The sequence below is a fragment of the Cryptomeria japonica genome, chromosome 9 (genome assembly GCF_030272615.1).
Source record: "Cryptomeria japonica chromosome 9, Sugi_1.0, whole genome shotgun sequence".
In the NCBI taxonomy this organism is placed as follows: Eukaryota; Viridiplantae; Streptophyta; class Pinopsida; order Cupressales; family Cupressaceae; genus Cryptomeria; species Cryptomeria japonica.
Genome location: NC_081413.1, coordinates 511540988 through 511555035, shown reverse-complemented (window position 1 = coordinate 511555035; position 14048 = coordinate 511540988). Strand labels below are relative to the sequence as shown.

General features: G+C 35.2%; 1 protein-coding gene across 1 annotated transcript; it reads right to left on the bottom strand.

The window, feature by feature from the left end:
• Window positions 1-13414: 13414 nt before the first annotated feature.
• LOC131046996 (disease resistance response protein 206-like) lies at window positions 13415-14048 on the bottom strand. Its single transcript, XM_057980809.2, has one exon. The coding sequence runs from the start codon at window positions 13991-13993 to the stop codon at window positions 13415-13417; it is 579 nt and encodes a 192-aa protein (XP_057836792.2). The 5' UTR covers window positions 13994-14048.

The following is a 14048-nucleotide window of genomic DNA, read 5'->3' as shown; positions in this document are numbered from 1 at the left end:
TAAGTAGGTATGAAAAGGACTTGACTCCTAGGGATCAACGTCTATATAGCATTGATTTATTCACTGGGTATTTTAAGGATACATATTATGCTATGTCTCAGGTGTATGGTATAGATGTTGAGCTCTTTATCCTGAATTGGATGCTTGTTTTGTGCAAGGATATTCAGAGTAGAGATCACAATAGGCCTTTTGATTATGCTAGTGTATTAGTTGATAAATTGCACACTTCACTTTGTAATTTCAAAGTCGGTCCTTTAGTTCATTTCAAATATTATTCAATTATGTTGCACATTTTTCTTTTTAAACTTCTCAAATTTTGGCATGAAAACCTTAGGGTTTCACCTAATGCTAAAGGAGAATATCTCCCTATCAAATAGTGAACATACATTTGGGACATGCGTTGTAAGCAGTCTAGTTATATTATGTTTGAAAATCATTTTGTTAGAAAATTAATGGCTATACTATAAGAAAATGTGTCATGGGGTCTCAATGAAAGGGTGAGAAAGTTTTCAAGGCCAAAGGACCTTGACCAAGTAATGGAGATTAGCCATAATTGGGGGTCACGGTTCTATTTCAAGGATCATACTCTTTTTAGGATCTTCAGTAGCCTTGTTGTACCAAGGATTCTTCTAATCAGTGCCAAATAGGGTTGCATTCTTAGAGATTATGCATTGGTTTATGAAGCAGATAAATATATCATTGGAGGTGCTCCTAAGAAGGGGTCATTCCTCCCATTTCAAGTCTAGGTTGGAGGATATCATTTTACAAACAAGAAATTATTTGAAACTTTGGATACTATTCTTAGAAAGTATAACCTTCCTCTTTCTAAGAATAGATTTTATGATTCTGAGTGGTTTGTAGAAGGTCTTACAAAGTGTAAATGCCCTAATCATGAATGGAATGAGGAGGATGGCCTAATTAGGAATGTTGCAGATTATGAAGAGGTGCTCAAACAATGCCCAATTGACTAGATAGTTGCTCCACAGTGACATTGTTGTCTATAATTAGTTTTGGTATTGTTTCATGAGTGTGTGGAGGAATGTGTTGCCGCCTTCATCTTGATATTGCTTTAAAGATGTTGTGGATTAGTTGTTGTTATTCCTAAGTTATTGTGATTCTTCTGTGGTGGACTCTGTAGTGGGTGAATTTATTTGATAGGAATCTAGAGTGTTCAATGTATAGTTGATGCGTGTATGTTAAGTGTAGCAGCCCTTGTAGGAGCTAATGTGAGCAATTGACATTTTTGTTGTGTGCTCTTACTTCCAGGTTCTTTTCTTATGCAAGCGATTAGGTAGGATTTTACTGCACCTTTTGTTCCTTAAATTATCATGTATAGTGGTTTAGCTAAGGGACGTTTGCTGTGGTTGATAATAATTATGAGGGCTAGTTTTTGTTTTAGCGACAAAGTATAGTTTAGGACATCAAAGTTACTTGGCATGTTGTCTTCTTGGTTGCATGTTTTTTTCATGTTTATGAATTGCGTTGCACTTTCATGAAGATCTTGAGGTACTGCAAGTCAATCCCATCTATTGTTGTTATCAAATTCATGCCTACCTAGCATCTCAAGTTCATTTAGGCTAAAATTGTTGAAGGGGCCCATTTGTGAAAATAATTCCCATTCATTCATTCCTGTCGTGTCCATTGTGTTTATATCAGTATTGCTGTATTTTTTCTTATTCATTGATAACTTTCATTTTTGTTATGATTTTTATGTGTCAAACATTATATTTGGTTGCATTCATTTTCTTTCAATTTGTGATTATCGTATCCTTAGTAAGTCCTATGTTGATTTCTATGCTTCAAAAATGTTTGTACAAGAATAAATCACTCCAACAAAATGTTTCAAAGTGGTCAGATTCCTCCTAAGGAATGTTGTAGAACTTTGGGTAAACATTGACAATTGCTATAAATTACCTTTCTATCTTTTCACTTACATCCTTTACAACTTACAGAATAAGAGAAAGATCTTGCAGATTCCAGTAGTGGTATTGTTTGCAACTGTAGAGGTCGATTAATGTAGGATTATAAGTAGCTAGATTGGAGTTGGTTTTCATCTGTTCTTCTTGTAATTCGGTGGAACAATTTACATCCAACATTCTAATATTTGAAAGGTCGATTACAAACAACAAGTGATAATTTTTGGAGCATATGACATTTCTTGTGCTCTTGTATCATGCTCTGCCATGTAATTTCTGACATAAATTTTTGATATGTTGTGAGGGTTGTGTCATCTATTTTTTTTTGTGTTGCAGATTTTCTTGTTAGCATATTAGTATAGTTCTTAGATGCTCGCTCTTATTTTGAGACATAGTTGGTAATTTACTTCAAAACAAGTGCTCGTGAGATGATAGGCTGACAATATATGTTGGCTCTCCATATCAAGGTCATTTCTTGGCTGTGTATGTTTAGCCTATCATCTTTCCTTGTAGGTTTATATTATATCTTCCTAGTATTGTCATGTGCCTTGTCATGTGCCAAGGTGGATATAATCTGTTCTTTCCATGGAGCTTTGTATCGACATGCTAATTTTTTTCCCTTCTTACATAAGCAAGTTCCCTCTCTACATTTTGTGTTCCTTTGAACTCGATTGATTATCTCTTCGTTGTCATTAGAGGGGTCTATTGTGAATATCTTAGTTGTGTTTAGCAAGCATGGATCATCTTGTGGATATTGATATATTGTGTTGATTTGTGTGATGCATCATGAGGGTTCCAAGCGCTTACATACTTGTCAAAGAATATTCTTTTTGTGTTCAACTTCTGCATTGTTCTCCCAATCAAGTTTATCCATGTCTAGTGCATTTTGAAGCTAGAGGAATCCATGTACATATATAGTTCGTCGATGTTTCCATTCATATATGTACTAGTCATATTTTGCACCAAGAAGTTTCTCAGTGACTTCATCACAAAAAAATGTGAATCGTTGATGCAGGTATAATGATGTGGTATGGGGGTTATTGATTACACTATCTAAGTGTTGTTTACTTGTTTGCATTTCCACTGCCATGTCATTTGGGAAAAATCATTTTAGATCTGACCACTTTTTGTCCGTTGCACTTTATGTGAAGAATAGAGTTGGTTAGCCTATTTGGTTGATCATATTAGTTAATTCAACATGACACTTGTTCCAATATGGTCTTATGCCCCACATCAAAAATCCAAAGTGTATGAGCTCTTCAACTAACTGTGTGTCAGGAAGATTTTTTAAATATGCACAAAGGTTTTCAATAGTGGTTGGTATGTTTTCTTTTGCATTTTTTTCAATGAAAATCATTGCAAGTCCTTGGCTACGATGGTGCACCATAAGATTGAAGATAAAATATCAAAACTTTGGATGTCTTCCAAATCTTTGGTCATGATATCTCATCAAGTGCAGTGCATACTCGTGCATTTGAACTTCCCTGATCTATGCTTTCATTTCTAATGCAATTCCATTTGGAAAGAGCATAAAAATTCCATATTGAGCAACCCTTCAATGTTGCATTCATTTATTGGTGATGATCTTATCTCAAGCCAATCAATAATGTTATTGGTGTCATTTTCAAGTTCTAGTGTTTGTTTAATAATTTCTAATTCACGATGTTTGTTTGGCAACTGAGCCACAAATGATGATGTGTGTACTGTGTTGTTTTCAAATTCATCTTCATCAATGTAGATTCTTCTATTTGGCACCACTATTTTTTCACTAGTTATAATATTGTGCAACATGTTTGAAACGTCTATTCTTACTTCAGGAATTTGAGCTAGGTTGTCATCACATATGGCAACATCCTTTAGTATAGGTCATATCTCACTTTGTAGTGCAATGCATCCCTAATGTAACTTCTTCTTATGTAACAATCATAATTATGTCCTTTCGTATGCAACCTTCCAACTATGAGTACATCCAAATCTTCTATTCTTCATGGAAGAACTTTTTCAATGTTTTTAATATCTTGTGGGAAGCTAATCGTGTGACCATTGTATTTATATACTATCTTCCAAGAGTGTGGGTTACTTGTAGTACTGAGTTTACACTAGTAATGAACATTTCCTCCACTTGAGTCATTCTTTTCAAAATAGTAGGTTGTTCTCCTGGGTCTATGTTGTTGATCTATGAGAACTGATGTGTCCCTCTCTCATTGAAACATCTTTTGCAAATAGAAATATCATTTAATGAGTGTAGATAAATGCTAGTATATTGTTCCTTGAATATAATGCATGTTTCTAAGCTTGCTAATGAGTCTATTCTCTATCAAAATCTTTCCATACTATTATAAATTTAGTATTGTTATTTGATGTTGTGGCAAGTTCTATCTCTTTTCATTTTTGGGTGTGTCCATGTGTTCCATAGTATTGTTGATTGTATTCTTGACACCTTTATTTATCTATATTTTTCAGATGTTTACAAGCGATTATTTTGTCTCTATGACGAGCATTGTAGTCTCGATTTCTTTTATGATTTTTTTCTCTTTGAGCTTCTATTTGTTGGGGTTCAACCTCTATATTATCGTTGCTACAATCCATCATCTATATTTCAAAAATTCTATGCTAGATTAGAGATAGAGATAAAAATATACATGCACAAGGACAAAATGGTATGCTAGATTAGAAATAGTTATAATAAAAATACATGCACAATGTCTAAATGTATGTTTATAATTCTCTATAATGACAACATTAAAAATGGTTTTTGAAGCTCATTAAAATCCCTAATTTTTATTTTAAATTGCATTAAATTTGTACCTACAATTTTTTTTAGTAGCATTAGTAAATGAGAAATCCTACAAATAAAAGTAGCTTTTTTGAATTAAAATAAAGTAAAGCATGTAAAACAAATAGATAAAAGTGAAGTAAAGCATGTAAAATGATTTGAAAATAAAATAAAGTAAATTTACATAAATAAAACAAGTAATTATTCTTAATATTATGTATTCAACATATTATTTACACTAAAAAATAAAACAACAAAATAGTTGAACGATATATTTTTCAAAATAAAATTAAAGTTGGCATTTCAAAAATAAATAAACAATGTTAATAAAATATAATAATTTTTATTTATAAAAGAAAATAATTCTTAAGTGGAATAAAATAACCATTAAGTAAATTAAAAAAAAAAAAAGAATTTGTCAAATAATTTTAAATGAAAATAGAATTATTGGATAAATAACAAAAATAACTCTTCACACAAAAAAAAATAAAATATGTATTATTAAAAGTTATGTCTAAAAATATTCCAAATAAATAAAAGAAACGTTTTTAAATAGAATTAAAATAAACATGAAAAATAGTTTAAAATAAAATTGAAAAAATTATTAAATAGTCATAAATAAGCTAAGAATCAAAGTATATGTTAGAAATATATGGGTGAAATGTTTGTTTCATTTAAATCACAAATCTTTTAGAAAGTATATTTTTTTAAAAGATAAATATTTTACATTATTTTTTTTAAAGATGCATATGTTAATATAATTGATAAATAAATTATACATATTCTTATGATACAAATTTATCATAGGGAGGAACTCAATTTCACAACTATGAAATTTTATTCTACTAGAGTCATTTTGTTGAATGATATGCCATTGGAAATCTTAAATTGAAAAAAAATTATAGAAGCTAAATTCATTAGATGTTATATAAAATTGATTTGAAAAATATATTTTTCACAAATTCAAAAATAACATACAATAGAAATCATTTAATTTTTTTATTTAAATTATATAATTGAAACAATACAAAATAGTAAGTATAAAACATATACACCTATTTAAAAAGGTGAACGAAATAATAATTTTTTTTTTTAAGCAAGTTCTGCCTAGGGGGCAGTACCCATTATATTTCCAAGAGAAAAAACTTTACAAAGGGTGAAGGAGATGCCACTCCTTATACTATCATCCATAGGGGATCAATTATAAAGATACTTGATCCCATTACCTATGACCACTAGCCTATCTCCTACTCCTTCTGGAAAGAGATCATCATTTTCCTGAAGGAAAGCTGCAAACCTATCCATATTGTTTTCCTTCATTATGCCAATATTGAAAATGAACCAAGCCTTCTGCATCTTCTTCTTTTTCCCTACTGACTATAGATTGAAGTATCCCATCATAAACCCATCTACAGGAATGGAGACTATCCCATCCAAAGCTCTCATCACCTCTAGGTAAATCCCTTCCTCCACCATCCTGCGCAGAATGACATTTGCCAACAGAGCATGGCCCAACACCTAAATGATCGGTTTTAACAAATATTCCATCAGCCTCCCGTCGTGGACATGACCCCTAGACTAGTAATCGGGTCCTAGAATGTCAACCACGGTCTCTTTCTCCTGTTCATTGGCTTTTTTGAAAAGTCTCTCTACCCACTCCTTGGGCAATTCCTCCAAACCAACCACCTTCCTGCACTTACAGACGATGCCTAAATGCTCTGTCATTTTCTTTTAAGCTAAAACAAGGCCGAATAAGAGTCCATAAATAGATCTCCCCTTTGCCCAAGCGTCAATGACACCCAAATCTATAATGCTTGGGACAATATGACTGTTAGTCTCCTTGTTGCCAAGCATACTTCCTTATGTAAATGATTTCCTCACTCATGAGAGAACACCACTCTGGGATTTCATCACCTTCTTCCTATCACCGTCAAAAGTTGCTAATCTTATCCAATTGCAGACTTCCGGATTGAAAGAAAATCAAAGGATATGATCTCCTTTAGTCTAATCGGTATCATGTCATCCCTGCCAAAATCTCTGGCAAGATCCTCCTCAATCCCCATGTTCACCAGAAAGTTTGTTGCTTTGTTGCCTTCTCGATACATATGTTGAATTTGGTAACCTCCTAGTGAATACGGATTTGATCACTCCATTAAGGATGACCTGTGAGTCTCCTTCAATTACGAGTTTCATGATAGTCTTTCATCGTCTCTGCAACCACCACAATCCCAATAACCAGAGAAAAATCCATCAACTTGAGTCTGTATATACACCTGCCCTGCCTTCGAACAACGAAGCTGATAAGAGAGTACTTCTCTTATCCCAATGGTTCTTACCTGCAGTTGGGATTACCCAATTCCCATCCTTGGGATCTTATCTCTGTCAGCTTCCAGAAAATAACTCAGGTCCTTGTATACCGAGTCTGCCACCGAGATGGCCTTAGTCTGAGATTCGATTATGCTCTGGTTAGCAAGGAAGTCCGTCGCACGATTTTGCTTCATAATAAATGTGTTTTATCTTATAGTCATCCAACTTTTGAATAAGATGGTCTATTCTCGGGATCCATGTGTTAAGCCTCCAGTTGGTAAATCTTATTTTGTTGATACCATTTAGAATAATTTGAGAGTCCCCTTCGATAACAACTTTTGATTATTTGTTAGCAATAACCCATTTAAGCCCCCCCTTTAGTGCAGTGATTTCCGCCACATTGTTGGAAACAATTTTTGAAGGCCCACATATAGCCCCTACAAAACTACCTTCCTCATCTCTAACCATAGCCCCAAAACCGGAAAAACCTGGATTGCCATGGCTAGCACCATCAAAGTTTAGCTTTTTCCAGCCAGGAGGCGACGGACTCCATTTGACGTTCTTCCTTCCAATCGATTTATCCTTTAATCTGTGTAGAATTGATTGTTTCAAATTCCATACCTACTCCATTTCCATATCCCACTTGGAGTATAATCTGTAGCTCTATCCATATATCTTAGAATTTACATTTTCTTCAATTGCTGCCTGGACTCTATTGATGAGTGTTGTAACCTCCAATGCTTCCCCCCTGAATACTCTTTTGTTTCATTCTTTCCAAATCTTCCATGTGACCATTGATGGTCCTATGATCCACAAGTTGCCCCACTTTGAGTTTTTACCCCTCGTAGGCCAATCAAATATGAAATCTTTGAAAGTACAACTATAGACTGTGTGATTCTGCAACATTCTTAAAAGCCAATCCCAACATTGAGTTGAATATTTGCATCTGTATAAGAGGTGATCAATTGTTTCTTCCTCTTCCTTGCATAGATAACATCTGCTAGGCCCCGATATACCAATTTCTTTTAGCTTGTCACTTGTCAGTATCCTTCCATGAAGCGCAATCCATAAGAATGCACTAGCTTTTGGGAGTACCCTTTTATCCCAACATAGGATCGCTGGCCCATTACTGTCTTTTTGTCTCCTTCTTTGCAATTCATAGCCCAAATTTACCTTGTAGTTACCTGATTTTGCCACATTCCATATAAGTGTGTCCTCCTCATTCGAGATTTGAACCTTCCTGCCTTTTAAAATCTCTGTCAGTTTTAAGCAGTTACCCATGTTCCATAAGCCAACCATTTTCCAAATAATCGGTTTCTTTTGGGAATCAAATTGCCTAATATAGTCTGCCACAAACATACCTACTTCTGCCTCCAACTGGTTGACCCTATCTTGATATTCCATCACTTCTGCCAATGTCTCCTCCCCACACCAAGAATCTCTCCAAAACTTAGCCTTTTTCCCATCACCAATCTTCCATGTAAGATGTTCTGTAATTATTTTCCTACTCTCCCAAATAAATCTCCAAATTGGTGAACCTCCTACAGTGTTTTCCATAGTAAATATTCTTTTAACCTCATTTGCATCTAGATACTTATTTGCCATCAATCTGCACCACCCCTTGTGGGGATATTTATACATTTTCCAAGCTAATTTAGCACCAAGTGCCAAATTCTGAAGGCTCATTTTTCTCAATCCTGCCCCACCATCTTCCTTTAACAAACATGTCATGTCCCAATTGATTAAGGGAAATTTTTTCTCCTCTTTATGACCTTCCCAAATGAATTTTTTCAGCATCCCATCTAGAGCAGTAGCCGCCCTGCTAGACAGTTTATAACAAGACATGAAATAAGTTGGGACAATTGAGAGTACTGACCTATTCATTTGTAATCTCCTGTCTTGAGTCAACCATTTACTTTTCGAAGAGGTCAATTTTGTTTGGCACTTGTTTATCACCTCTTCCCATATATTTAGTGTCAACTCTCCCAGCAAACAATGGCACCCCTAAATATTTTATAGGAAAACAACCTTGACCATAGTCCAAGATGCTCATGATCTTTAATTATGTCCTTTTGTTTGAATTTAAGAAATACATCATCGATTTTTATTTATTCATACTCTGACCAGATCATTCCTCATAATCATCTAGCACCTTTTTTATTATCAGAGCTTCTCTTTCTGAAGCTTCTCCAAATAATATTGTGTCATCTGCAAACTACTAATGTGACATAGGTTCCATATTCCTATTGATAGAAATACATTTTCATGCCCCCTGTCCAACACTATATTTGATATTCCTTCCAAGCACTTCTGCCATCAATACAAACAAAAATGGTGACATGGGATCTCCTTGTCTTAACCCATTAGTATCCTGGAAAAAACTGCTAATAGTCTTGTTGACAATCATAGAGTAATTGATAGATGAAACACAATGTTTTATACAATCCAACCACCTTTTCTTAAAACCAAATTTATTGAGAACCTCAAAAAGAAAATTCCAAGATACCTGATCATATGCTTTTCTCACATCTAGCTTAATGATCATACCTTTAGCTTTCGAAATATGCATTGTATGAATAGTCTTTGCTACCATGATTATATTGTCTGCAATCTCTCACCCCGGGGTGTAGCCATGCTGCTCCGGTGAGATGATCTTCATCAGAATTGGTTTGAGTCTATTCACCATCGACTTGGAAATGATTTTACATATAGAATTGCATAAGGATATGGGTCTGTAATCTGTCATTGAGATACAGTCCCCTTTTTTTGGAATAAGGGCAATGCTAGTATGATTGATTTTTTTTACAAATCTCCCCTATTTTCTAAAATCCTCCACCACTTTGAAGATTTCATCACCCATAAAACCCCAATATTTTTGGAAACATTCCATTGTAATTCCATCTGAACCGGGGGCTTTGTTTGGATGTATGTCGAACACTGCTTTCCTCACCTCCTCTTTAGTAAAAGGGCTCGACAGATATTTGTTATCCTCATCGGAGATTTCTTGCTGTATGACATCCACAATCTGAGCCGACCGAATATTTTTCACTCCATTGTCATTGCCCAACAATAATTTGAAATTATTAGTTGCTATCTCTTCTATAGCCTTAAAGGAAGAATGAAATATGCCATTTCGATCCATGACAGTATCAATTATGTTTCTATCATGCTTTGTCTTGAGCAACACATGAAAGAATTTTGTATTTGCATCTCCTTCTTTGATCCAGAGTTCTCTGGGTTTGTCTCTCCAGAATATTTTTTCTCTTAGTAAACCCTCTGCTAGCTCCTCCTTTAGTGCTTTTTCTCTCAGGAATGTTGCATTGGTCATTCCCATCAAAATGGTGTCCGAATTTATTTGCAAAAGTGCTTCTTCAATTCGACTTTTTTCTTCAAAAATATTTTTGAAGCACTCTCTATTCCACCTTTTGATTTTTTCCTTCATAAACTTCATTTGTTTACAAAGCAAAATCTAGGGGTACCCCTAAATATATTACTTTCTTTCCAACACCGTTCAAGATTGGGTAGAAACTCCCCATCTCTCCACCACATACTTAGGAATTTGAAGCTACTCATCCCCTTAGGTATGCCTTCACTCAACTTTAATTCCACAGGGAAATGATCGGATAGTGAAACAGGAAGAATGCAAGCCTCCACTTGGAAGGAAGACCCCATCCAATATTCTCCAATAAAGTGCCTATCCAATCTTTCAGAAATATTTGCAAATTTTACTCTTTTGTTGGTCCATGTGTATCGGCCTTTTTTGGGCATAACATCCACTAAATGATTTTATTCTACAAAGTCTCTGAAATCATCCATCACCTTATTAGTCATTCTCAGACCCCCCTTTTTCTCATCCAAATCCAATAAGGCATTAAAATCCCCTACCACAACAACCGCATCACTCATTAAATCCTTAATCTTGTTTGTAAGAATATTCCATACCTTTGTCTTCTATATAGTTTTTGATGACCCATATACATTGATTAATGGAAACTATAAATTCTCCCTTAAGCTGTAAACATTACAAATCATCCAATTCTCTACTTTCTTAGAGAGATTGACTTTCAAACTATCTGGCTTCCATAAGATACCTAGCCCACTTGTAGAACCATTGGCCTCTTGAAAAACACCTTCCCAATATCTATAGTATTTTAAAAAACCTTTAGCATTGTCTATGCCAAGTTTAGTTTCTTGCATCACTATGATTTCACTTGTGCTCCTACTTAACGCTCGTTTGACCAAGCGTCTTTTGTTAGCGGCTAAGAGGCCCTTGACATTCCAAGTAGTTATTTTCATGTCTCACTAAGGGAGACAGATCCTCCCTTGGCATTTTTCATGAACTCAATGACACTCACTATCCCTTTCTCTTTGGCTTTGTCTTCTCTCACTTGCCTATTGGTCCTTCTTCCACGCGCCCCTTTGGCTTTCCCTAACAGAGTGTTCACAGATTGGCTGATACATCTTTGATCCACATTGTCTAATTCATCTACTGACTTGGATTCTTCTTCTGATCCCAGATTGTACTCAATCTCGGTATCCGACGAACCTTTAAAGAGAGGCTTATGTAAGGAAGTATTATCTAATCCGGTAGAACAGACACACCCATTAAGGCGAGGCCTCGCCTCCATTCGGCCATCTTTTAAAAAATTGTCAACCTCCAAAACTTGGTTCTTCAGAGAAAGATCCAACGGAAAAACATTGAATGCTCCATTATTCAGTTTTGACACTCTATCTCCATTGTCCGAGTTATCTTTGAGTATAACAGCTTGTGATGGTTGAGTTTCCATCTTTTTCCAAACTTTCTTCACCTTTTTTGGTGGGCCGCCTCTTGCTCTTCTGACAAACATTCTGCAATTCACCACCGAATGAAGGTGACTACCACATCTAGAGCATGGAGAAATGACCTTTTCAATCTCTACTTGCTGCCTCCATTCACCCGTCACGGTAGAAAGAATTATCTGTGTTGGTATTCTTTGGACCGCAACAATTCGCAATCTGGCGAATTTGTAAAGGTTGTTTTCAATAATCTGCTTGTCTATTTCCAATAGAGTGCCCAAGGATCTTCCAATTTTTTCCAACACCACATCATCCCAATATTCAATCGGAAGGTTGTACAGCCGAATCCATATCGGACTGTCATATACGGCTAAGGGAGTAGGGTCGAAATTCGGGGTCCATGGCTGTAAATAGATTGGATTGCCATTAACAAACCAATTTTCTTGATTTAAAATCCGACATCTTTCAGATTCCTGGGCAAAGACAACCACAAAAAAACCTTTTGGAATATATTTAACCACATTGTCCTCACCCCAATTTTTGAAAACCCAGTTGATTTCCATTCGGGACATTTTAGGGTCAATTATCCTTGCAATAACTGCAAAATCCTCTCACAAAGCTTTCTTTGCCGAGATTTCCATAGACAGATCAATGACAAAATCATCTTTACCGCCTGTAAATCCTTCTCAGACCGAACCTTCCTGGTTTCCCTCCTGCGATTCTTCATCTCGTTCATCTGCCTTCCGCAATTTTTGCAGAGCGCTTTTTCCGTCCATTTTTTTTGAAAAGGTGAACGAAATATATATTGTGCATACACTGAATTTTTACAAGCTAACTTTATAAATTAAATTATAAGGACTTGTCAAAATTGAAGCATTTCCCTGGTCATATTTATTTGTTCCATTTCGTAGTTGGATTTATCTTTAGGTTTACCAAATATTTAGAAGCCACAATATAAGAGTAACTGAGTGACTGTCAGAAAGAGATTGTTTAATTTGTCTGTTGCAGCTGCTCTGCATACCATATGAATAAATGCCTCAAAGTAATGGAAATGTACGACATGACATGCTTAAATTTTAAAACTTGATGGTTCGATCCATCTTGATTCTAATGGTTTCCTCCATTCATGGTTGCTAAGATCTGGTGTACAACACGATTTTTTAATTCCAAAAAACTGACAACTAAGATCTGGTGTACCAACACGATCGTTGGTCTAAATTATCTTCTTCGAGGAAGCGCGCACATTGCAAAGATTTTGTGTGTTTTGTCACAGTCGGGAGAAAAGACTGTAAATCATTTTTGAAAGTTAAAATTCTTGCATTTTATTTTAGAAAAAAAACAACGTGACATGATCAAAGTAATTGAATAAATTTATGTAAATATTTGATTGTTATAAACAAGACAAAAATTGGTTCTTGACATAAACCAAATTTTTTCAGCAATATAATTTCATGACTTGAATACTTATTAGCTATTTTGTACCCAAAAGAGCAGAAGAAGCCGGTAATATTAACAAAAATAAAAGCACGCAAAAAGACATTTCACAATGTTCAGAAAAAATGATGGCATAATTATGCTCTCAAACATCAGAGCTGGTCCCAATCAGACATTATTACATGTAAACACTTCAAACACTTGATTAGTAGCATTCATACAGTGTGATATTCACCCTTAGGCGGAAATAAACATCTCCCTCATACGCATCAGTGCTGATGGTAGCAATTCCTCTGGCCATTAAGAAATCACCAGTACCACCCACAACAGATATATCTCTGTACTTCACCAAAATTGGGTCTGCTCCATTGAATGTGATGGTGCCCTTATAGTCTGTTGAATTCAACACAAATGTGAACCCAAGCCAAGAACTGAATGTATTCTTCATATCGTAGAAATAAAATCCCTGAGCTCTTCCAACTGGAGGAGAGTGAAGATTATTATCCAAAGTGATAGGATCATCAAATACAGCAAGATTTCCAAAATGGTTATTGCCAGTCATAATAGTGAGATTAGCTCCTTCAGGGGCTGCAACAAGTGCAGATGTTGCATTCTCTGCATTTTTACCATTGTAGATTATATCATGAAAATACAAAACAAGATTCCTGCAGGGCTTTGGAAGCTTCTTTTTCCAGCCATGGCAATCTGCACCGTTCAGCAGAACTATGGACACCAGAAGCCACAGAAAGCACAAGTTTAAAACTCTACCATTCCAGATTGCCATTGTGCAATATATATCACAAATGGTTGAAGAAAACAGGGCTCTGAATTAGACAAAG